At 38.9% G+C, this 19,123-nt stretch overlaps 15 protein-coding genes, 4 non-coding genes and 1 pseudogene across 19 annotated transcripts; 8 read left to right on the top strand and 12 right to left on the bottom strand. All coding sequences in view use genetic code 6, as the record gives it.

Annotated features, from left to right (window-relative positions):
• The first annotated feature begins 66 nt into the window (after nucleotides 1-66).
• Nucleotides 67-138, top strand: SS50377_t20153. The gene has a single exon. It is a non-coding gene; the product is annotated as a tRNA-Gln (tRNA).
• A 57-nt stretch (nucleotides 139-195) lies between these two features.
• On the top strand, nucleotides 196-831 carry SS50377_28577 (uncharacterized protein; the record flags this gene model as incomplete). The annotated part of the gene is made up of 1 exon (XM_067912337.1): nucleotides 196-831. The coding sequence occupies one exon, from the start codon at nucleotides 196-198 to the stop codon at nucleotides 829-831; it is 636 nt and encodes a 211-aa protein (XP_067760394.1).
• A 10-nt stretch (nucleotides 832-841) lies between these two features.
• On the bottom strand, nucleotides 842-1,057 carry SS50377_28576 (uncharacterized protein; the record flags this gene model as incomplete). Its single annotated transcript, XM_067912336.1, has 1 exon — nucleotides 842-1,057. The coding sequence occupies one exon, from the start codon at nucleotides 1,055-1,057 to the stop codon at nucleotides 842-844; it is 216 nt and encodes a 71-aa protein (XP_067760393.1).
• Nucleotides 1,058-1,572: 515 nt separating this feature from the next.
• Nucleotides 1,573-2,217, bottom strand: SS50377_28575 (Parkin co-regulated protein; the record flags this gene model as incomplete). The annotated part of the gene is made up of 1 exon (XM_067912335.1): nucleotides 1,573-2,217. One exon carries the CDS (start codon nucleotides 2,215-2,217, stop codon nucleotides 1,573-1,575), a length of 645 nt encoding a protein of 214 aa, XP_067760392.1.
• Nucleotides 2,218-2,286: 69 nt separating this feature from the next.
• SS50377_28574 (uncharacterized protein) lies at nucleotides 2,287-2,877 on the bottom strand (the record flags this gene model as incomplete). Its single annotated transcript, XM_067912334.1, has 1 exon — nucleotides 2,287-2,877. One exon carries the CDS (start codon nucleotides 2,875-2,877, stop codon nucleotides 2,287-2,289), a length of 591 nt encoding a protein of 196 aa, XP_067760391.1.
• A 98-nt stretch (nucleotides 2,878-2,975) lies between these two features.
• Nucleotides 2,976-3,161, bottom strand: SS50377_28573 (uncharacterized protein; the record flags this gene model as incomplete). The annotated part of the gene is made up of 1 exon (XM_067912333.1): nucleotides 2,976-3,161. One exon carries the CDS (start codon nucleotides 3,159-3,161, stop codon nucleotides 2,976-2,978), a length of 186 nt encoding a protein of 61 aa, XP_067760390.1.
• A 677-nt stretch (nucleotides 3,162-3,838) lies between these two features.
• SS50377_28572 (Myb-like DNA-binding domain-containing protein) lies at nucleotides 3,839-4,099 on the top strand (the record flags this gene model as incomplete). Its single annotated transcript, XM_067912332.1, has 1 exon — nucleotides 3,839-4,099. The coding sequence occupies one exon, from the start codon at nucleotides 3,839-3,841 to the stop codon at nucleotides 4,097-4,099; it is 261 nt and encodes an 86-aa protein (XP_067760389.1).
• Nucleotides 4,100-5,154: 1,055 nt separating this feature from the next.
• Nucleotides 5,155-5,424, top strand: SS50377_28571 (uncharacterized protein; the record flags this gene model as incomplete). Its single annotated transcript, XM_067912331.1, has 1 exon — nucleotides 5,155-5,424. The coding sequence occupies one exon, from the start codon at nucleotides 5,155-5,157 to the stop codon at nucleotides 5,422-5,424; it is 270 nt and encodes an 89-aa protein (XP_067760388.1).
• Nucleotides 5,425-5,797: 373 nt separating this feature from the next.
• On the top strand, nucleotides 5,798-6,337 carry SS50377_28570 (uncharacterized protein; the record flags this gene model as incomplete). Its single annotated transcript, XM_067912330.1, has 1 exon — nucleotides 5,798-6,337. One exon carries the CDS (start codon nucleotides 5,798-5,800, stop codon nucleotides 6,335-6,337), a length of 540 nt encoding a protein of 179 aa, XP_067760387.1.
• Nucleotides 6,338-6,455: 118 nt separating this feature from the next.
• SS50377_28569 (uncharacterized protein) lies at nucleotides 6,456-6,797 on the bottom strand (the record flags this gene model as incomplete). Its single annotated transcript, XM_067912329.1, has 1 exon — nucleotides 6,456-6,797. One exon carries the CDS (start codon nucleotides 6,795-6,797, stop codon nucleotides 6,456-6,458), a length of 342 nt encoding a protein of 113 aa, XP_067760386.1.
• A 316-nt stretch (nucleotides 6,798-7,113) lies between these two features.
• Nucleotides 7,114-7,186, bottom strand: SS50377_t20145. Its single transcript has one exon. It is a non-coding gene; the product is annotated as a tRNA-Ile (tRNA).
• An 80-nt stretch (nucleotides 7,187-7,266) lies between these two features.
• SS50377_28568 (uncharacterized protein) lies at nucleotides 7,267-7,554 on the top strand (the record flags this gene model as incomplete). Its single annotated transcript, XM_067912328.1, has 1 exon — nucleotides 7,267-7,554. The coding sequence occupies one exon, from the start codon at nucleotides 7,267-7,269 to the stop codon at nucleotides 7,552-7,554; it is 288 nt and encodes a 95-aa protein (XP_067760385.1).
• A 260-nt stretch (nucleotides 7,555-7,814) lies between these two features.
• Nucleotides 7,815-8,318, top strand: SS50377_28567 (Transmembrane domain-containing protein; the record flags this gene model as incomplete). Its single annotated transcript, XM_067912327.1, has 1 exon — nucleotides 7,815-8,318. The coding sequence occupies one exon, from the start codon at nucleotides 7,815-7,817 to the stop codon at nucleotides 8,316-8,318; it is 504 nt and encodes a 167-aa protein (XP_067760384.1).
• A 71-nt stretch (nucleotides 8,319-8,389) lies between these two features.
• Nucleotides 8,390-8,458, bottom strand: SS50377_t20144. The gene has a single exon. It is a non-coding gene; the product is annotated as a tRNA-Phe (tRNA).
• A 79-nt stretch (nucleotides 8,459-8,537) lies between these two features.
• Nucleotides 8,538-8,608, bottom strand: SS50377_t20143. The gene has a single exon. It is a non-coding gene; the product is annotated as a tRNA-His (tRNA).
• A 440-nt stretch (nucleotides 8,609-9,048) lies between these two features.
• On the bottom strand, nucleotides 9,049-10,044 carry SS50377_28566 (Cysteine-rich membrane protein 1; the record flags this gene model as incomplete). Its single annotated transcript, XM_067912326.1, has 1 exon — nucleotides 9,049-10,044. One exon carries the CDS (start codon nucleotides 10,042-10,044, stop codon nucleotides 9,049-9,051), a length of 996 nt encoding a protein of 331 aa, XP_067760383.1.
• Nucleotides 10,045-10,360: 316 nt separating this feature from the next.
• Nucleotides 10,361-11,137, bottom strand: SS50377_28565 (Cysteine-rich membrane protein 1; the record flags this gene model as incomplete). The annotated part of the gene is made up of 1 exon (XM_067912325.1): nucleotides 10,361-11,137. The coding sequence occupies one exon, from the start codon at nucleotides 11,135-11,137 to the stop codon at nucleotides 10,361-10,363; it is 777 nt and encodes a 258-aa protein (XP_067760382.1).
• Nucleotides 11,138-13,961: 2,824 nt separating this feature from the next.
• On the bottom strand, nucleotides 13,962-14,999 carry SS50377_28564 (Cysteine-rich membrane protein 1; annotated as a pseudogene).
• Nucleotides 15,000-16,712: 1,713 nt separating this feature from the next.
• On the bottom strand, nucleotides 16,713-18,251 carry SS50377_28563 (uncharacterized protein; the record flags this gene model as incomplete). The annotated part of the gene is made up of 1 exon (XM_067912324.1): nucleotides 16,713-18,251. One exon carries the CDS (start codon nucleotides 18,249-18,251, stop codon nucleotides 16,713-16,715), a length of 1,539 nt encoding a protein of 512 aa, XP_067760381.1.
• A 122-nt stretch (nucleotides 18,252-18,373) lies between these two features.
• SS50377_28562 (uncharacterized protein) lies at nucleotides 18,374-18,991 on the top strand (the record flags this gene model as incomplete). Its single annotated transcript, XM_067912323.1, has 1 exon — nucleotides 18,374-18,991. The coding sequence occupies one exon, from the start codon at nucleotides 18,374-18,376 to the stop codon at nucleotides 18,989-18,991; it is 618 nt and encodes a 205-aa protein (XP_067760380.1).
• Between the last annotated feature and the right edge of the window lie 132 nt (nucleotides 18,992-19,123).

Genomic DNA, 19,123 nt, shown 5'->3' with positions numbered 1-19,123 from the left:
ATTTTGTGTTTTCGCTGGTTTGGTATTACTTTATCATTAATAATATATAATTATTATAAATATACAGCTCCTATGGTGTAGCGGTTAGCACAGTAGACTCTAGATCTTTTGACCCCAGTTCGAATCTGGGTAGGAGCTCTTTTTAGTATTTTCCATTTACTATATTAATATACACCCAATATTCATTTTTATCTAATGGGCATGGCTTGCTCCTCCAAACAAACCGTGAACCAGCAGCTGAAAAACGAAGAGATATCCACCCTACACTCCATATCTCCAAATATACAAAATCTATGCAACGAAGAGCTCCCAAAACTCGAATTCGAGGAGTCCACCGAGACCGAGCGAACCCTACCGCAAGATTCTGCAAACCATCCCACACACACCGAAACGGCCCCAGCAGATCTACCGGTTCCTGCGCACCCCGCAATGGTTATTCTAGGCTCGATCCAGAAGTCGCTCTAGCGGCTCCCGGAGCTGGCCGTCCTCGAGCCAGAACTCGATGAGACCCTCACAAAAACGGCATCCGTCGTTCGCATCGATCTAGCTGGGGTTGAAGTTTTCTCCTTTGAGGACGTGGGACAGATTTTCGTCTAGCGACCCCGTGCAGCGCTCCCGACAGTTCATGCGCTGAAGAGCGTCGTACTGCCTGCGGACAGACCTGCGAAGAGACGCGTGAAGGCAATTATACCACGTACTGCGGTCCCGACTGACGCGCTAGACGAGCTAGAGCTGGGTCAAGGCTTGGAGGTGCAGGCTGGCGCCGCGGTTGGCGCGCCAAAATTTGAGCAGGAACTGCGCGTGAGCGTAGGCCAGGAATTCGATCTGTGAACTAAGTCTATCACTGCCGTCTGAGCGCTCTTTTGAGCACCCGAAAATTCTGCTCGACCAGCGCGGCGCTGGCGTCGTTTCTGAGCATCTGAGCCGCCACCCCATCGAGCCTCACGAGGAGCTGGTGCACGCAGACGGTCACCTTTTCGATCTGTTGAAGCAGCTCCAGCGATGTCTCGCCCTCTTCGGTGTACGTGAAGGACGCACGGAGCTTGGACTGGATCATTTTACTGGCTATGATTTTTTGGGTAAATCTGTTTCGTAGGTTAATAGTTAGTTTTATTTTTTAGAATACGACGGCGGTGTGATTTGATGATTATATTGTAGAATAAGTGTGTAAACGTGGCAATTTATCTTGTGGTGTAGCTAAAAAACCTCTACAGTGAATATGGATATATAGTACAATAACTAGAATAGAACGATATGTTTAATAAAGTTAAAAATTTACGATAATTCTGAAAATAAATTGTTCAAATTCATTCAATAATTGGTTATTTGTTTTCATCAAAAATCTCGAAACCGTCGTGGCCCCAATATGTACGCACATGCTTTTGCTTTAGTCTTTGATTCGTTCTGGAAGATTTAGAGTAGTATTGCTCAAAGTTTTGCTAAATAAAACATTGCGAGCGGTCCAGTGCAAATGACCTAATCAGGGACATTTTCCAGATTGAAAATGTATTATCATATATATTATTCATAATATGCAGAATTAGTTAAAATGAGTTATTGGTAAGAATACTTTCACTGCATACAACTTTAATAACATGGTACCATGTAACGAATATTAATCAGGGCATCTGGGCCACCCTTCATTTCCATCATCTCTAATACGTCATGAATCAGATCACCAATATTTAACACTTTCTTTTAGCCATAGTAAACTTTATCTCCGATGTTGACATTCTTTGAATAGAAAACATTCAAAACAGGTAAGATCTATCTAAAATATGGCACCAAAGCAGGTCCAACCAATTAGTCAGCATTCAATAACAAGACCACCGATCTCAATGTTTTACAAATAATACCTTCATCACGAGTTTCTAAAGCTTTTTTGATTGGAAGAATAAGTTAAGGGATAACTGGAACAACTCTTTAACCAGCTTCCTCCAATAAATCTCTAACACCGACCTCTGCAATAAACGAAAAAGGATGCTGTGTCTCTCTCAATCCTTCGAAAAACAAAGGAAGATAGTGATGTAAGTCTAATGAAGACTTATCAGTTCTCCAATTCAAAGTTTAGCTAACAGCAGAATGCACTATCGAGCATGGAATATCTCCTCTGTTATAGTACATACGGAATTCTGTAGGTGGCATTTGGCGAAGGCAGAATGGAGAGTTAGGGTTCTTAGGAGCTTTTTCAGGAGGTGCAGGATTCATTGCGCGCATTTGGTGAAGTGTGGAGTTAAAATAAAACAGTTTTAAATATATAATAACATTATTAAAATTGCGGGCGATTCACTATTTTTGCAATGGTTTAGGCAAGCCTCCTAGAAAAGATTTTTTCTTATTATACGCCTTTTAACCATACCCATATCCAGATGGGATTACATTTGGCCTATAAGACTCTTCTTTTTATTCTTTTTCAAATACTTCTCCCTAAAAATCAAATATAATATCATTTTTTGGCTGGTTTGTTGTAAGCTTGAAGTTGTAATTTGATTTCTACTATTTGTTAAAGTGAATAGGTGCAATAGATTTGCGATGTGTATTTGGTCTCTGTGACGAGTCGGAAGATTCCTGCTCTGGGGCAATCGGTTTCGTGTTGTTAAGACCGATATCATCTTCTGCACCTTCGAAAACGTTTTGCACTCTTTCTAAAGAAGACGTTTGCTAATTTTATAACTAGTCCGTAATTATTTCTATTGGAGTTACTAAGCTATTAATATGCTAATTTGGAATTTCTTCTATTTAATTTTCCTATTACTCTTCAGCTTCTATAATATTTTATTCATCTGCTTAACTTTATGGAGTAAATTCTACTGTCGCTCCATTATTTTATATTACCTGATTGCAGTCATCCTCGATAGGTTAAATCTCTGTCGACATTTTAAATTTCCGTACTATACCTTAATATTTTATTCTATAAATAATTATATGACTTAAAAATGTTTTTTAATACGTAATAATATCATTACTAATTATGATCAGAATTCCACAAACTGACCTGGCTCTATTTTCTACTCCTATACTTCTTCCACTGATTCTTATTCCTACTATTAAGAAAGTTCTAATCCACCAACTTCAGGGTCTATTGTTTAAACTTGTGGTTCAGACTTTGATGTTCTCATACCAGTTTAATTAAGGACATCATTAACTTCATCCCTTCTCATTATTATTTCAACTATGCAAATAATTATTATTGCATATCCAGTTATACTTCCATAGCATGTTTACCATCCATTTCCACAAAACTGACTTAAGGAATCTATATAAAAGCATGCAATAATGCATATTAATATTGGAGATGTTACCTAAAACGTTAAAAACTAAAAATATGGATCAAAAATGCGGATGAATGGAATCAGTATAATAATGATTTCTAGTGCTATAAAAAATAATGCTTTAAAAACAGTAGGTGCATAATTCGAAAATGATATTAAAGAAGATACTAGTAAAAATAATGCCATAATCATATTGCAGATCATCCAAATTTTATTCATATTAGGCATTAATTATTTGATTTTTAATATAATCGATGTTTAAGAATATATTATTATCCTGTATTTATAATTTTACGATTTATTAAAAATATTAGAGATCTTTATAAATTATTATATCAATAAAATTGTTACTGTAGTATGTAAACTAAATTTTAATAATATCATATTTATACTAATTTTGATCAAATTAACGTAATATTTTTTTAATTCATTGAACCTATTTCGAAACCTTACAATAATATACAAAATAATGAATATAAATATAAAGTAAATACTCGTCAGATTTTTTTAGTCTATATAAATTTTAGTAGTATATACTAATTTTCTCCGAAAACTTCCATTTTAAAATGAAAAGAAAACATAATTGGACATCTGAAGAGTTTGACCAACTAAAAAAAGCATTCGCGGCATATGAAGGGGACTGGCAAAAAATTCATAAAAAGGTACTTAAACATATCCCTGAGGAAGCTCTAAGAAACAAATGGTACAAACATGATATGCATAAGAAATTTGACCCAAAAGCTGAGTAAGAAAAAGAGGAATTAAAAAAGAAAGAGATGATGAAAGATGTTAACGATCTATTTGGATGTATTGACAAAGGTTAATGAGAGTTTTGATTAGACTATTTTATGGTAATTTTCTTATATACTTAAAATTTGTATGTACGAAAATGTATTATTTGATATCATTATAAATACTTGATTCTTATAAAAATTAAAAATTCAATCGTATATTTAAATTTTATGCTTAGAGATAAGATTCAATTTAGTATTATGATTAATATCATAAAATTAATTACTTTTTAACTAATTTTAACATATAAATTCAAACTTTGGTTATTTTACTGTGAATTGTCATGTGAATAATTTAATAATATTATGCCACAAAAATCTAAATTATCCTAAATACAATTTGTTTTCAAAATGTACTAACAGTATCTGAAAAATCATGAGATATATAATATATAACATAAATCTATGCGACTTGCTATCATAATTTCTACAAACTAATATGCTACAATTATCCAATGATTTCTTAAATCAAGGAATACAGAAGCCCACACTACCTAAAATGATACTATTGGTAAAAATAGCCGTGACTGGTATAAGATAAATTCATAAATAACAATATAAAGTTAAATGACATATTTTTATTCTGATGATATGTTATTCCTTCTACTTAATAAATTTATCTAGCAATATGACTAACTTATTATATTCCATTAATAAATTTTATATATGTGACAAAAATAACACCGTATATCAAATATATGTGTGTTTATAAACATGTAGTACTTGTTTCTAAATTAATAGCAATCTCTAATTTGTATTGTTAAATTATTAGACTTTTTCATATAAACTTTCATGGTAGTTAATAAGTTTCAAAAACTAGGAATTAAATATCTTTGACACGATTTTTTATTATAAAAATTATCACTTGTATTTAAAATATTTAATTTCCATTAACATATCCTATTAAACATAAGAATAAAGTAAGCGAAATTCTTCCTATGAGCAACTATTATATGTACGGTAAATATTTATTAGAATCATTAATTATATCAAATTTAAATTATAATTCTTCATATCACAAATCTGCATTTAAAATAATTCCAAATATAAATACTAATTAATTATATAATAATTAATTGTTGAATATAAAAATGGACATTTAATAACTACAAGAAGAACATTTTAAACTTGCCTCCATATTACTTGAAGTATAAGATAAACCAACTAAGGCCGAAGTTAAAGAATACTAATAAATGCGTACTTAAATGAAAAAGAATATGATATTGCATGGTAATATTATCAGTACATTGAAGGAAATTACACATATTGACTTTTCTGGACACTCTCTAATAGATATTATTAACTTTTTATCGCAAGAAGATTAAGTTTATATCAATTAGCATGGAGTTGACAACTTATGAGCTGATTATATTTTTTGGGTAGTCTAGTTAACTCAAAGCGTAATAATATATACTATTAGTAAAATAATTATTAACTGTAACTTATTATATAATTACTATAAATTTAGTATATATGTTTAAAATTTAATTATAAGCGATAGAAATTTGCATACTATATATTTAAAAATTTATAATAATTTCCTTTTGGTGATTTGTTTATATTTTAATAAAGCATTATTAACAAAAGGTATTCGTGTGGAGAAATTAATGCAGAATTTTTAATTATGCATGGGTTAAACTTAGATAATATTATATAATCGTAAAGTGGAATCACAAATTTTAAATTCAATTATATAATATCAATGTTTTGTTTGTAATTACCACTCCAGTAAATATGTCCCAAAAATAATACTTCAAATGGACCAGCACAGAACAGGCTTTAGTTATGCAAATAATATAAGAGTAACTACAAACTGGAGGTAAAATTAATTGGAAACATGTAGGGGATCTGATGCAGACAAAAACGTCTCGGTAATGCTATGATTTTTATACTATCCATAAGGATAAGAAGCAAGCAAAAAGACATTATTGGTTACCATAAGAAACAGATACCTTACTTACAGCTGCAACTAAGCATAATAAAAACTGGACTGAAATTTAGAAACTATATTTTCCTAATTTTTCAGTATCGCAGCTTCGAAATAAGCATAACAACATAATTCTAAAATTAGTAGGCTCCAGTATGGAGAGTAACATATCTGTTCGAAGCGAAGGCGTCGAGGCCAACTTTCAACTCGATGGGATTGGTGGTGAGATTTTTACTAGATCTCGGGCCAGCTCGCTGCTCGCAGGAGGAACTTTGGGGTTTTAACTGCTGGAGGGCGGAGATAGCGATGACGGCGCTGCCAGCATGCTGGATTTTTAGTTCATGTGATTTTTTCTCGCTGAGACTATAAAATATGAGTATGCATTTGTTCACATAAAATAATATATAACAAAACATCAATACAGTGTCCTGCTGCCGCTATTAATCTAAATTCCCAGTGCAATCCTCAGCCCTCCATCTTATTATTCTTGATCGCGCTGAACATGCTGTCGTTCTCCTCGCTGAGCTCCATAATGTCGCTGCCGCCAGAGGGCTTGACCTTGCTGAAAATTAGATTCATGTCCGCTGTAATTTTAACGTTATTCTGCCCAAATTCTTGCAGCTGTGTCTCCATTTGCTTTTGCTGTATAATAATGTACTTTTCCTGGATGGTCTTGTGCGGCGTGTGCGTGTGGTGCACAGCTTGCGGCTGCAATTTATTCTTAACATTCTTGTCCCACTTTTTGGCAGTGCTGTCCAGCTCGTCGAATTGCTTCTGGACGAACGTGGCGGATGCTGCCTGTCCCATTTTAGTTTTTATATATACTATTATTATATAGTAAATAGACGTATTTAATTTTGTTGTATATTTGCCGTAGAAAGTGAAAGTAGCGTAAAAGTGTTTATTTCAATAATTGGCGAGTGGAGTTAGTATTGGTTTTAATCCTGAATTGGTAAATTTTGGCGAACAGGGGGCAGGTAAAAAAGTTTTGCTGGAAAAGTCTATAGCCTGCAGAAAGGTCTACGGCCGAAAGTCGAATTACTTTAAATTTGGACTAGAGAAATTTTGCATGAAAATTTTGACTCTCCGATCGATTTCTGTGCTATGCGCAAAATAAAAAATTTGCTCGTTCTGGGGCTCGAACCCAGGACCTTCTGCTTATCAGACAAACGCTCTACCTACTGAGCTAAACGAGCATGTTAAATCATAATGGCTTGTATAATATATAAATAAGGTTAAAAACATATTATTATATCATTAAAATAATATACTCAAAATGCAGAACGAGTCATACAAAGACAACCTGACAGACGACGCGCTAAAGCTGGCGAAGCAGCTGACATCAAACCTGAAGAAAATCGGCACACAGCTCGAAGTCGACTCGGAGGTGCTCCAGGACACGAAAGTTAAGCAAGTGAGCGCCAAGGATTTGGTGGAGGAGGAGGCACGGGACCTGAAGTCGGTGCTTACGCAGGTTCTAGTCGGCAACAAGCGCAGAAAGGGCGCGTTTCTGTACATAATTTTCACCTATTTCGTGGTCGCGATGGTTTGTAGAATCTTTTGATATATTAACATTAATATCATATAATATTGATGGTTTTTTATTTTTTGTTTAACCTGAAATAATTTAGTAATTTCAACCAATTTATTTAGCTCACATTCTACTATTACTTTTCCGGTTTAGTGCAATTTGAGTTTTTCTACAACTAATTCCAAATTTCAAAATATGCTATATTATAGAATTTAACAATTTATTTCGACTCCACTGTAAAATTTAACTTTCGTTAATTATAATATAATAATTATATTTTATTTCATCTTGAAATGGTCCAAATAGACATGCTCTGGCTGATCGTTAACCTCGTGATGGCGATCCTACTCGCCGTGCTGACGTTATCCTACTTCAATAACTCGGTCAGCGCGGTCTGTAGATCGTTGTTTCTACTAACGTTGGAAATAGTAATTTGCCTCATTCCGTGGGTCACACCGCTGACCCCCTACTTCCAGGGTCTGACGTCCGGAGTCGGGGCGCCAATTTTGCTCATGGTGCTCGCCTGCTTCTACTTCGGCTCTCTGTCTAACTTCTGCGGCGCGGGTTGGCAGGGCTGTTACGGCTCCGTGATTGGTTGCGTCGTCTTCGTCGTCTGCATCGTAGAGCTCGTCTTCAAGAAGGACCAGGCGCTCGCTGTCGGGCAGGCCGCAGGGTAGAAAGGAAAGAAATATGCTAATGAAGGAGTGGCGGAATTGCGGAAAATTGGGGTGTAAAAATCTGGTGAAACGGTAGAGAACGCACATCCTTGTGAGCAGGTAATAGAGCTGCCGGAATGAAGGGTTGTTTTGGTTTTTGGAAATGAATGAAATGGGTAAGAAGGTTAAGCGCAAAAACGGAATTAATAAGTTGGACTAACGAGGACTTGAACCCCGGTCACCATCTTTCCGATGCGCTCTTCCAGCTGAGCTATTAGCCCTGAATTATAAGAATATTTGATGTAAGGAAAATTCTTTAGTAAGTGAGTATACTAAGGTGGGTGTTAAAATATCAAAATGTGCCGAAACCGAGAATTGAACTCAGACCAGTCGGACCACAACCGACTGTACTACCATTATACTATTTCAGCATGATTAATAGTTATTATATAGTAAGAAAATGTAATTTATGGTGTCGTCTCAAATTTCATGAGTACTGTTAGGTTGTAGACTTGAAGTAGCTTAATTGCTCTAGATTCGCTATAACCAGTAGGTAACAAATTTGGAGTAACAAATCAGTAACTATTTACATTAATTTGCATTCTCAAATCTACTGAATGAATTTATTTATATAATTATAATTTAATTCTATAGAAATTAAATATTTTTAATTTTATTATAGGTTTGTAAAAAATGTCCTACATGGGAATGTAAAAGAAAGTATAGTTTGTATCTTAAATATACCTTTTACATAATCGTTAGTTACATCTATGTTGTATATTTTGATTAAACCACAAATAAAATAAATCTGAAATTAAAAAAATTTCCACACTGCGTATTTAACTATCAAAAAGATACTTCCTAATTCTCATCACTTCTTACCCTTCCTAACAAAATAATAAGCTAAACCATCCACAACTCCCCCAACAACCACCAAACCTCCAAGCACAATACACACAACCGCCCCAGCCCCGATCTTGGTGGCCTCAGACTCTTTCTCCTCAGGCTAGCATTTATTATCAGTCGGGTTGGAACGACTTATACAGAAATTACATGTACCACCATTTCCCTTAACAAAATTAGGAAAACACGTCTCACAAGCATTTGAAGCACTGTTGCAGGAAGCGCAATTGAAAGCCTTTCCGCATTTACAAGCAGAATCAATCCCTGCACCGCAGGGTGTAGCCACTCCATCCTTGCAGTAGTTACCATCTTTTATACCATCACACGCAGCAGTACACCTCCCATCTATAGTTGTGACGTAAGTCCCCGCAACGCACACGTTGCAGAACGTCGCAGAGGAGCAAATTTAGCACTTATCAGAGCACTTCACGCACCTCTTTGAGGATATGTCGCAAAAGAGCTAATCTTCATAATCGCAGTCTTTATTACTACCACATACTCTAACGCATTTGACACCTTCCATTATGAACCCAGCGGCGCATATCTAGCACGAATTGGTCTCGGCACATTTGTCACAACCCTTTGGACAGTTAGAGCAGACGTTTGAATTAAGAAAGGACCCAGGGAGGCAGGTGGCGCAATTATCTCCAGAGCACGTCTTGCAGTTTGTGATAACTGTATCATCCACACAATAGCAGCCCTGGCCGAATTTCATGTCATTTTCACATGGAATGCAGTTTACCGCTGTAACACTATTAGCTGGGCAGAAGTGGCCGGCTTTGCACTTTTTGTTAGTTCGTGTACATGTGCCTGTCGTGGTCATTTTGCAATTTTACAGGACCATGGAACGGATAATATGATAAATAACCTAGTTTTTAGGTTTCGCAAGTAAAGGTATGGTACTATATCTTATATATAGTAAATTGTACATTCCGTAATATTACTTAAATTTGCTAATTATCATTTAATATAGGTTCATGAAAATAGTTTTCTGAGACTTTACTTTTTGCTAATAGTATTATTAGTAGAAGTAAATACATTAAGAAATAAATTCCTAAAATTTACAAATTTAGTACTATACTCATTAATTCTATTTCAAGCATCTCCACAGAAATCGATAAAAACTTCTCACTGCAGAACCCCAATTAGTGATTATTACATAGCCTAAAACCAGTTCGGGTAGTTTATACCCTCAAATGAGGGAAGTATCCGCCTGAGCGTTACCTAATATATTTACCTAGTCAGCTTAGTTAACTTATCCTCATCAGTTACAATTTTCATCACTTCTTCGCTCTCCTAACAAAATAGTAGGTCAGGCCGCCCCCAACTGCCCCAACGACCAGTAAGACCCCAATCACGATGCCAGCCACTGCCCCGCCACTCAAATTCTGCCTATTAACTTCCGGGTCTGGAACAACAGGGTTGGGACCAGGCGGCACAGGGACCTCGCCGGCGACCACATCGTCCTTGGTGCAGATTTTACCTATCTTGATGAGCCCATCGGCGCACTCCGAGCACGTCCCGTCGGTGCCCTTTTTCATGTTTGTCAAACATGACTAGCAGCTCCTCGAATCGTCAGTACACTCGGCACAGTTTTTAGGCCCATCACACACGCACGGGGACGTGGAATTCTGATTGCAGCTCATTAAACCGGAGATGGAGCAGTATACATGCGACCTATTATCATTGCAGAACGGCGCGCACTCACCAGTTATCAAGGTCGTGGGCTTGTTGGTACTGGTGTCGCATTCCGCACAAAATTTGAAAGATGTGCAGGTCTTGCAGCCCGTAGCGCAAGGCTTGCAGGTTTTACTGGTGCCGTCGCAGAACCCAGAGCCTTTGTCACGACACTACTGATTCGTGGTGCATGTCTCTTCTGCCGGTTCCGGAGGTACGGGATCGCTTGGGTCAGATTTATCGGCTGGACTCTCGCTCTGCTGGTGGGGGGCGCAGAGTCCTTGGGAGAGGTGGTATCCGGGTGTGCAGGCGGTGCATACCTTGTTGTCGCAGGATGCGCAGTTGGGGGTCGTTTGGGTGCAGCTTGCCGAATCTGTCATTTTGGTTTATAGGTAGTGATAAAAATTAGGCAATATAGTAAGCCTTTTAGTTTTTAGTTTTTAATATGTGATAATATATAAATAAAAACGTAAATAAAATCATTCTAAAAATAAAATATATCGTCGTGGATGAGTAATAGACTTAAATGCAATAATTTGGATAATGTCCGTAATTCGCTTCAAATGTGTTTATATAAACATTATGAAAACTAGTATACTGCAAAAATAAGTTAGAAAATTTTTAAGTAAAGGTAATATAATTACATTATAGTATTGATTTTGAATATGCGAGAAAACAAACTAAAAGCTAATATTTTTGATATGATTAACTATAACATCCGAATCATATATTATTTTCTAAAATTTGGTTTCGACCTGTTTCCACTAGTCATAAATAGTGCTAGTGAATTAGAATCGAGAATAGCTGCAACTGCCTTGCTTAGATAGTGAGGCCGTGCCTGGTGTTGGACACATGACTTAGCCTATCTACAATATCGAATAGGAGTACCAGGTTAAAGAATGCGATACTGTCCTACCAATTAGGATCCATTCTGCCTGTTCTAGATAGACTCACCGGAGTCCTACTAGCATGGCCCATGGCCCAATTCAAAGGTGCTATCCTATTGACTTTCTACTTTAACTTACCTACTGCTCTGCATGGTTTAGTGTGGATCTTTTTAGATCGTGCCATAACCTCCCGGCAGTGCATTCTTCTACCAGTACAGCTGCTCTACAGTAGATATCCTTTGCTGATGAACTATCTATATAGTGCTTAAATTATTGAGAGTCATAAATCGCAAATTTAAAATCTACCAAATACTAAAGTTCATATATAACTTGGTTAGCCACTGGAGTAAAACACGCATACGAATATACCCATAGCATGTAAAATAACCATGTAAGAAATTTTAATTTCTATGCTTAATATGCACACTCTGCGTATTCTATGCGAGCTAGGACCATCACAAATGAGCTAAGGCCTCACCTTCTAGCTAGTCTTCTGTCACACTGGTATTCCGTGTACATATTTCTCGCTAAATGTAAATCTTCTAAAATCCTCAATCATCACCGCCCAATACATTTACATCATTTTGAAACTTTCGATATTTTATCATTAGCGATTGTAAAGCAAAATATTCAAACCATTAAAACTTTCAAAATTTTCAAAAATAATATATACATAATTATATAAAATTATACATATAATTATTTATATACACTTATATATAATAATTATTGTTATTATTTATATACACTTATATATAATAATTATTATTATTTACATATTGACCACCTACCGCTAAAATTACCATTTGACCGCAGCAAACTAGCTTATTTAGCCTCCAATTCGGCTGTTTCACCTCGAACTGGTAGTCATTACGCCTTAAACCGTTTTAAGCAGGAATAAGGTGCACGAAAATTAAAATTTATACTTTCATATTTCCATCTTGGCGCAACTGCTGCGATTTTCTATTTCTGGTACATTTACAGCATATACTTGCTTTATCTGCAAGGAAAATTACTTTAAACAGATGCGCAAAATTACCTTAAATAAATTACAAATTTAGCTACTACTCCTCCAAGCAGATGCTGATTTTCGATGTGAACCAGCAGCTCTGCAGCCCATTTTTACGTGCAATTTGCGGCGAATTAATTAATTCAAATCCGGTGTTCTGGGTCTTCAATTGTTGTAATTATCATCTGAATTGGATGGTCCAGGGGCAGAATTGAGCAGAAAGTTGCTAGAAAGCTCTTATTATTGCTGTGCAGCGTTCACGTTATAGCTGGGCAATTAGAGCTTTCGCTGCAGCCCATTTTTACGTGTAATTTACGAGGTAGTAAGTAATATGTCGTAAAAGTACGTTTCAGTCGGCTTCGGTTGAAAAACGAAAAATCATGGTTATGAGCGCATCGAGGTCATAAAAATGAGTTTGACGGTTTTGAAAGTAGATACTACGGGTTCATGCTTTTACGACGGGCTGCTTAGTAATTTGTGGTGCATTTAGTAATTCCTGAACGCCGTTCTGGGGCTTCAGTTATTATAGGTAGCCTGTGAATTAGAGAATCCAAGAGCAGAATTGACCAGAAACCTACATCAATAATGCCCCTTACTTATATTATGGCTGTGCAGCGTTCCCGATAGAGCGGATCATTCTCTGCAGTCATAGGAGCGGTCTGGTATTTTGTATGTTCGAATGAGACATTGGCGAACGGTTTATTTCGCTATGTGTATTATTCAGTGGCACTCGAATAGTCTTGCAGCTCTTTGAATCTTCTGTGCGGATCGCGTAAGTCATTAGAAAATTATCTTAGCACGTTTCATATTTAGTATGGTGAGTAGAGCTATAGGGTGTGCTAGTGTTTGTACTATAATAGTTTAAGATACCTGCTCGGGGGCAAGCTTTCCGCCAGAAACTGTTATTAGCTGGGCACCGAACTTTCTGGATACCGAATTGGTATGGAACTAGTGTGCTGGTAGACTGACACCGCTTAATAAGTGTCCTGGGGTGTTCTATATTATTGGGGATGACATCAATCCTGCTAGGTATGCATTATCAAACTGAACGCTAAATAATCTACATTTATATACTAGTATACCGCAGTAGTAAAATGACGTCCTCAGCTAAATTTTGCTGAAACTGCGCGGCCCTAGCAGAAATGCACTCATGGCGAGTAGTAGTCTTTACTAAGGTAGTCTACAGTTTAAAGTGTAGCATATCATATCAATGGTCCAAGTGGTATTTAGCACCGTTAGATCTGCATACTCTTGGAATATCCGAGTGGAAAGCTTAGCATAAACGTGCAGGAAAATATATATTACCAATCACTGTTACTCCACTCTCTTCTTCGCCTTTCTAATGAAATAATAAGCCAGGCCGCCACCAATTGCCCCAACGACCAACAAGACTCCAATGACGATGCCCGTGACTGCCCCACTGCTCAAATTCTGGCTATTAACTTCCGGATCTGGACTAGACGGCGTGGGAACTACCGGGACCGGAACAGGTGGGGAAGGCGGCACAGGTCCGGGTACAGGAGTAGGTGGGGTGGGAACATCCGGTTCGGGAGTTACCGGGTCTGGACCAGATGGTTCTGGAGTAGGTGGCTCAGGAGCAGGGGGTGCAGGAACAGGGGTCTCGGGCCAGCACATCCCGCCAATAAGCTTAAACCCAGTTGCACAGTCCCTACACGAACCACCTATTGTAATAATAGCATTAGTAAGACACGTTTTGCACTTATCTAACGTAGAATTACAGGAAGCGCAATTGGTAGCTAATCCACATTCGCAAGCAGAATCAATTCCTTCAGCACAGGGTGTAGCCACTCCATTTTTACAGTAGTTACCATCTGTAATATCATCACATTTAGGAGTACACCTCCCATCTATAGTTGTGATATGAGTACCCCAATTGCACACGTTGCAAAACGTCGCCGATGAGCAAACTGAGCAGTCATCAGCACATTTCACGCACCTCTTTGTGGACATATCGCAAAATGTCGAACGTTGACCCTTGCACTCTTCATTATTATTGCAGACTCTGACGCATTTGTCATCTTCTATTGTGAACCCAACGGCGCATGTTTGGCATGAATTCGAATCGGCACATTCAGCACAACCCTTTGAGCAGTCATAGCAAAATATGCCACTTAGATACGAGCCAGGGAGGCAAGTGGTGCAACTTCATCCTGAACATGTCTTGCAGTTTGTTGTCTCTGTATTATATTCACAGTAGCAGCCCTGGCCGAATTTCATGTCTTCTGTGCACGGTTTACAGGGAACACTTATATTATCAGTAGATGGGCAAAAATGATCTGCCTTACAGTTAGTGATACGGATAGTACATGTTCCAGTATCTGTCATTTTAAAAATAGAATATGGTTTTTCATCTGATAATATATGAGCAACTCATTTTTTGGTTTTTAATTTTCATGAGACATGCAAATATATATCACTTTACGCTATAATTTAAAACCAAACTCAAATATTTTTAGTTTGTGATTGTTATATAATGTCAAATATATTGTACAAAAATAAAATAAACTTAACAACACAAAGATATTGAATTTTATCTAACTGAACGCCAGGACACCGCTCAGCAGCCCACAATCAAGCGTGCACCGCTCTTGCCCATTTTCCAATACTTCCACTCCAAAATATATTTAATATAATATTCTCTTCCAATTATACAGCTGCACTCCAAATTGATAGTCCGCATTATTATACACTTACTATCAGATTTAGACAAAGTCGGCCCACCAGCGTAAATGTCCTTTGGCTTTTGCACCTCACAAAGCCGCTAAAACGCGAGTTGACACTGTCCAAATTGCGGCACCTAAACATTGTAGTTCCCTTTATCCCGGAGCGTAACACCGTCGCACTGTCTTTCTTAGCATCGACTATTGTACCTATTTCGTTCCAGAGTCAGATTTTTTGGCGCAGAGCCGGCCCGAGCAGCATGCTTCTAGTGTCAGTAAATATGGAGGGGGTGATCTTGGCAACCTTCTGCGAATTGGGCTTCGCGAGCTTGGACGCCATCCAGAGCTGCGAGGGTCTGACTTAGTACCTCCCAGGGGCCTGGCGTCTCACGAGGTGCATGCCAGCGGCTTCCTTGTATTGCGCCCCTGTAAGGTTCAGCAGTTGATAAATCTCATACCTTATTCATGCTCAGTACGCCAAATCGAGTGCTCAGGGGATATTCTACGGTTTCATGACACGAGGACGAACGCGAGCACATGGAATGGTTTTGGAGCACATGGTAGCAGGGCGTAGCGATACCGGTGGTCTATGTGTAGATAAGTTTGCTTAGTCGTGTAGAGGCACGCCAGCGACACCCAGGGCATTTCCATTCGGAAAGTGTACTAGCGCGGAGGCTCTGCATGCCCCAGCCAGGCAGCAATATGCAGCGAGATCTGATATTTAAAGGCCAGCTACGTCCCCACGCCGCCTAGAGCCTACCGCGTGAAGTTCCGGAACAATTAAAATTCAGGACTAAATGTGAAATGCCCTTTCATCTCAAATTTACTTTCGCTATGGTCATTATGATGCAGAGAGCCCACTTACACTGTAGGATATGCGGGTGCAGCGTGTCTAGCACCACCAGCTGACCCATTCAGTGTAAAGCAAAAATAAAATTATTATCATTATCCATTCCTCGCTACAACAACCATCCTACTAATATCTCAGCGCCATTTTGTGCTAGAGGATCCGATCACGCTGCCTACGTCTTGGATGCACGGTCATCGGACAGTCAACTTTGGAAGGACCTGTGGGGTACCTTCACGATGCGGTTTCGGCAATGGGGGATAGTTGGTTGGTGGTCTGAGTATAAACTCGTATGTCTGGTTTCTTCCCTTTAGGCAACAAGTGAACTCTGCGCGGGATTTGGATCTGAGTGCGAGCACGGTGATGCCTACACGCTCAGGCCAACACAAAACGGTTCATCCCGCGCCGGCACTGCTAGACGTAAACTGAGTGCAGTTCATCACTTGGGCGTTGATATTTGTATTGGAACACTCCACATTGGGAGGGAATGCCCAGCTGATGGTGGGACAGCATACTATTGCACGGGAAACCTCACTCGGCCATCGCCTGGCGCCTGATCACCACTAACACCGTCGCCAGCCCGGCGACCAGGAACAACGCGAAACAGGAGAGCTATATCGCGAGGAACATCACGTAATTGTCGTAGTTGATCTCAGCGCTCGCCATGTAGAAGCTGGGCCCGCGGACCGTGAACACGGAGCCCGGGTTCGCGGCCAGGATGCTAGCGACGTCCGTGTTGGTCTGGTACTCTATGGACTGGATCGCCGCCTTCGAGTCAATGGCGATTTCGAATGCCTGCTAGAATACGACCTCTAACCTGCTACTAATTATCAGCAGCTCCATGGTCTCGGTAATATTACTGCAAAGGTCGTCGAAGGTGCTGCGGATCTGGAGGGCAATCTTGTCGCGACCTGAGACAGTAATAACAGCTAAATAAATGCATTGTTTGACAACCTAAACCCGCATGTAGAACTGGCCACTTATGCCACCATCCTCATCGCGCTAAATGCTCTAGGCGTACAGCGTCATATTTTCCTTAAACTCCTTGGACAGATCTCTTGCTTTCACAAAATATTACGTTGTCCCGTATATTTCTAGCGAATACTCCGTAGTTGCCAGAATAATTTGGTCCTAGTAGGTAAGCATTGAGCTGAAGTCTGCAACAACACTATCTGCACTAATTACACACTCCGGATGACTGCGGAACTGATCATGGTACAAAATATAACTATCCGGGTTCAAATAGCACGTAATGCTGGTTTTCTCGCCGCACGCTAATGACCCCTCGGCTTACTGCCGTATTGCGTCTTAAATAACTATCGTCTCGATTCCGACGGTATCGTAAATAAGCACCACACCAAATCTGTACTACAAATTGGTAGTAATGAAGTCAATTATAGTCAAGCACGTTTACTTTTAAATCGCATCAACAATTTCCTTACACTGCAGTTAGCAACGGGTGACCTGGTTGTGAACGTACGGATGCTTGTAGTCGCCAGCGTCGGTGCCTTATTCAAACTCATTCATGACGAGATTTGTAGTATTCTGCTAAAAGGTGATCCTGGGGTACAGTTTCGCATCCTCCGGTATCGTGCAGTCATTCGGTGACAGTTCAAAAAATATCTTCTCGTCACCTTAGATCGCAGAATAGGAGAAGACCAGGTTGCTCCAGCAGGAGGAGACGTCCGTTTTCAGGTACTTAATCTGGTTAAGGGTGCCCCGGTAGTCGCCTGCCTTCTGGATTTTCACGACGTACTCGGCGCTGACTATTTCGATCAGGGTCGTGATCAGCGCTGGGCGGAGGCTCGCTATCGAAAATACGACCTCGTTCGTGACGTTGGCACGGTAGACAAAAGGAATAGCTGTGAATACGGGGATACCGCTGGTCGCTGCACCCTCGTAAATGAGCTCCGCAGCGGCGTCGGTACCGTCAAGCGCGAGGCAGAGGGGGTCCAGCGGCACCTGAGGTATGAGGAAGATAGACAATAGTCTGGACTGTATTTCTCCCTCTAAGTACGATTATGTGGAGAAGCAGTTTGGGGCCGATGCGCACAGAGCAATTATGAGCATTCTGGCTAATGATAATATTATGATATTATATTAATATGGTAATTATGTTCGTTGTTTCTTCCATGTTTATTTTATTTTATAAAATAGATATATACCGAAATAAGGTGTTATTCTGGGAAAATATGATAATATGGAGTAGATAGCATCCTAGGCATAAATAATCCAAAACAGCAATTTGGTAACAGTTAGTTATATATCATGCCGGTTTATAGTTAATAAACACAGACCTCGTAGTATTTTAATTAATTTAATTACACTTGTTTATGCATCCTCTCGCCAGTGCAACACACCATTAACTACTAGCAGGAACTCCCAGCTAGCTTGTTAGCAACTACCTGTCCTCTTTCTGCAAGAAACTAAAATCTTACTCTAGCGTATAATATACAAATAATCCAATAAGCCACAACTTCAATATGCTCTTATATACACTTATTTACGATAACAATTCCTTCCAACAACCTCTTAATCAGAGCGGTCAAAAAGCAACAAACCCTCCTAGGCCGAATAACACGGGGGTCGGTATTTCTCTTTTCACATTTACGATGCATTCTCTGACACGACTTCGTAAATGCATGCCCCTTAGCGTAGTAAGCCAGGACGTCAAGTGGTTCGGGCGGTGGCTACGCGCTATTGAACTTGAGCGAAATGTGCCTAAGCCGTAGAATGGGATTACTATATGTAAACTGATATAGTATAGAATATGGAACTAGATGAAAGGTCCCGTTTCGAATCCGCTCTGAATGCGAGGCTTCGGTACTTTCCGCGCGAAAGGCCGGTACCCGAGTTGGAAGAGCGTCGCTAGCCCGATTTTGCCAGGTTCTAATTCGATAAAGTATTTAATATTTCTATATAACAGTATAGTAAGAATTGCA

Source organism: Spironucleus salmonicida, chromosome 9, assembly GCF_000497125.1.
Source record: "Spironucleus salmonicida strain ATCC 50377 chromosome 9, whole genome shotgun sequence".
Taxonomy (NCBI): domain Eukaryota; phylum Fornicata; order Diplomonadida; family Hexamitidae; genus Spironucleus; species Spironucleus salmonicida.
The sequence above is the reverse complement of the archived record's forward strand: the minus strand, read 5'-3'. Positions and strand labels throughout refer to the sequence as shown.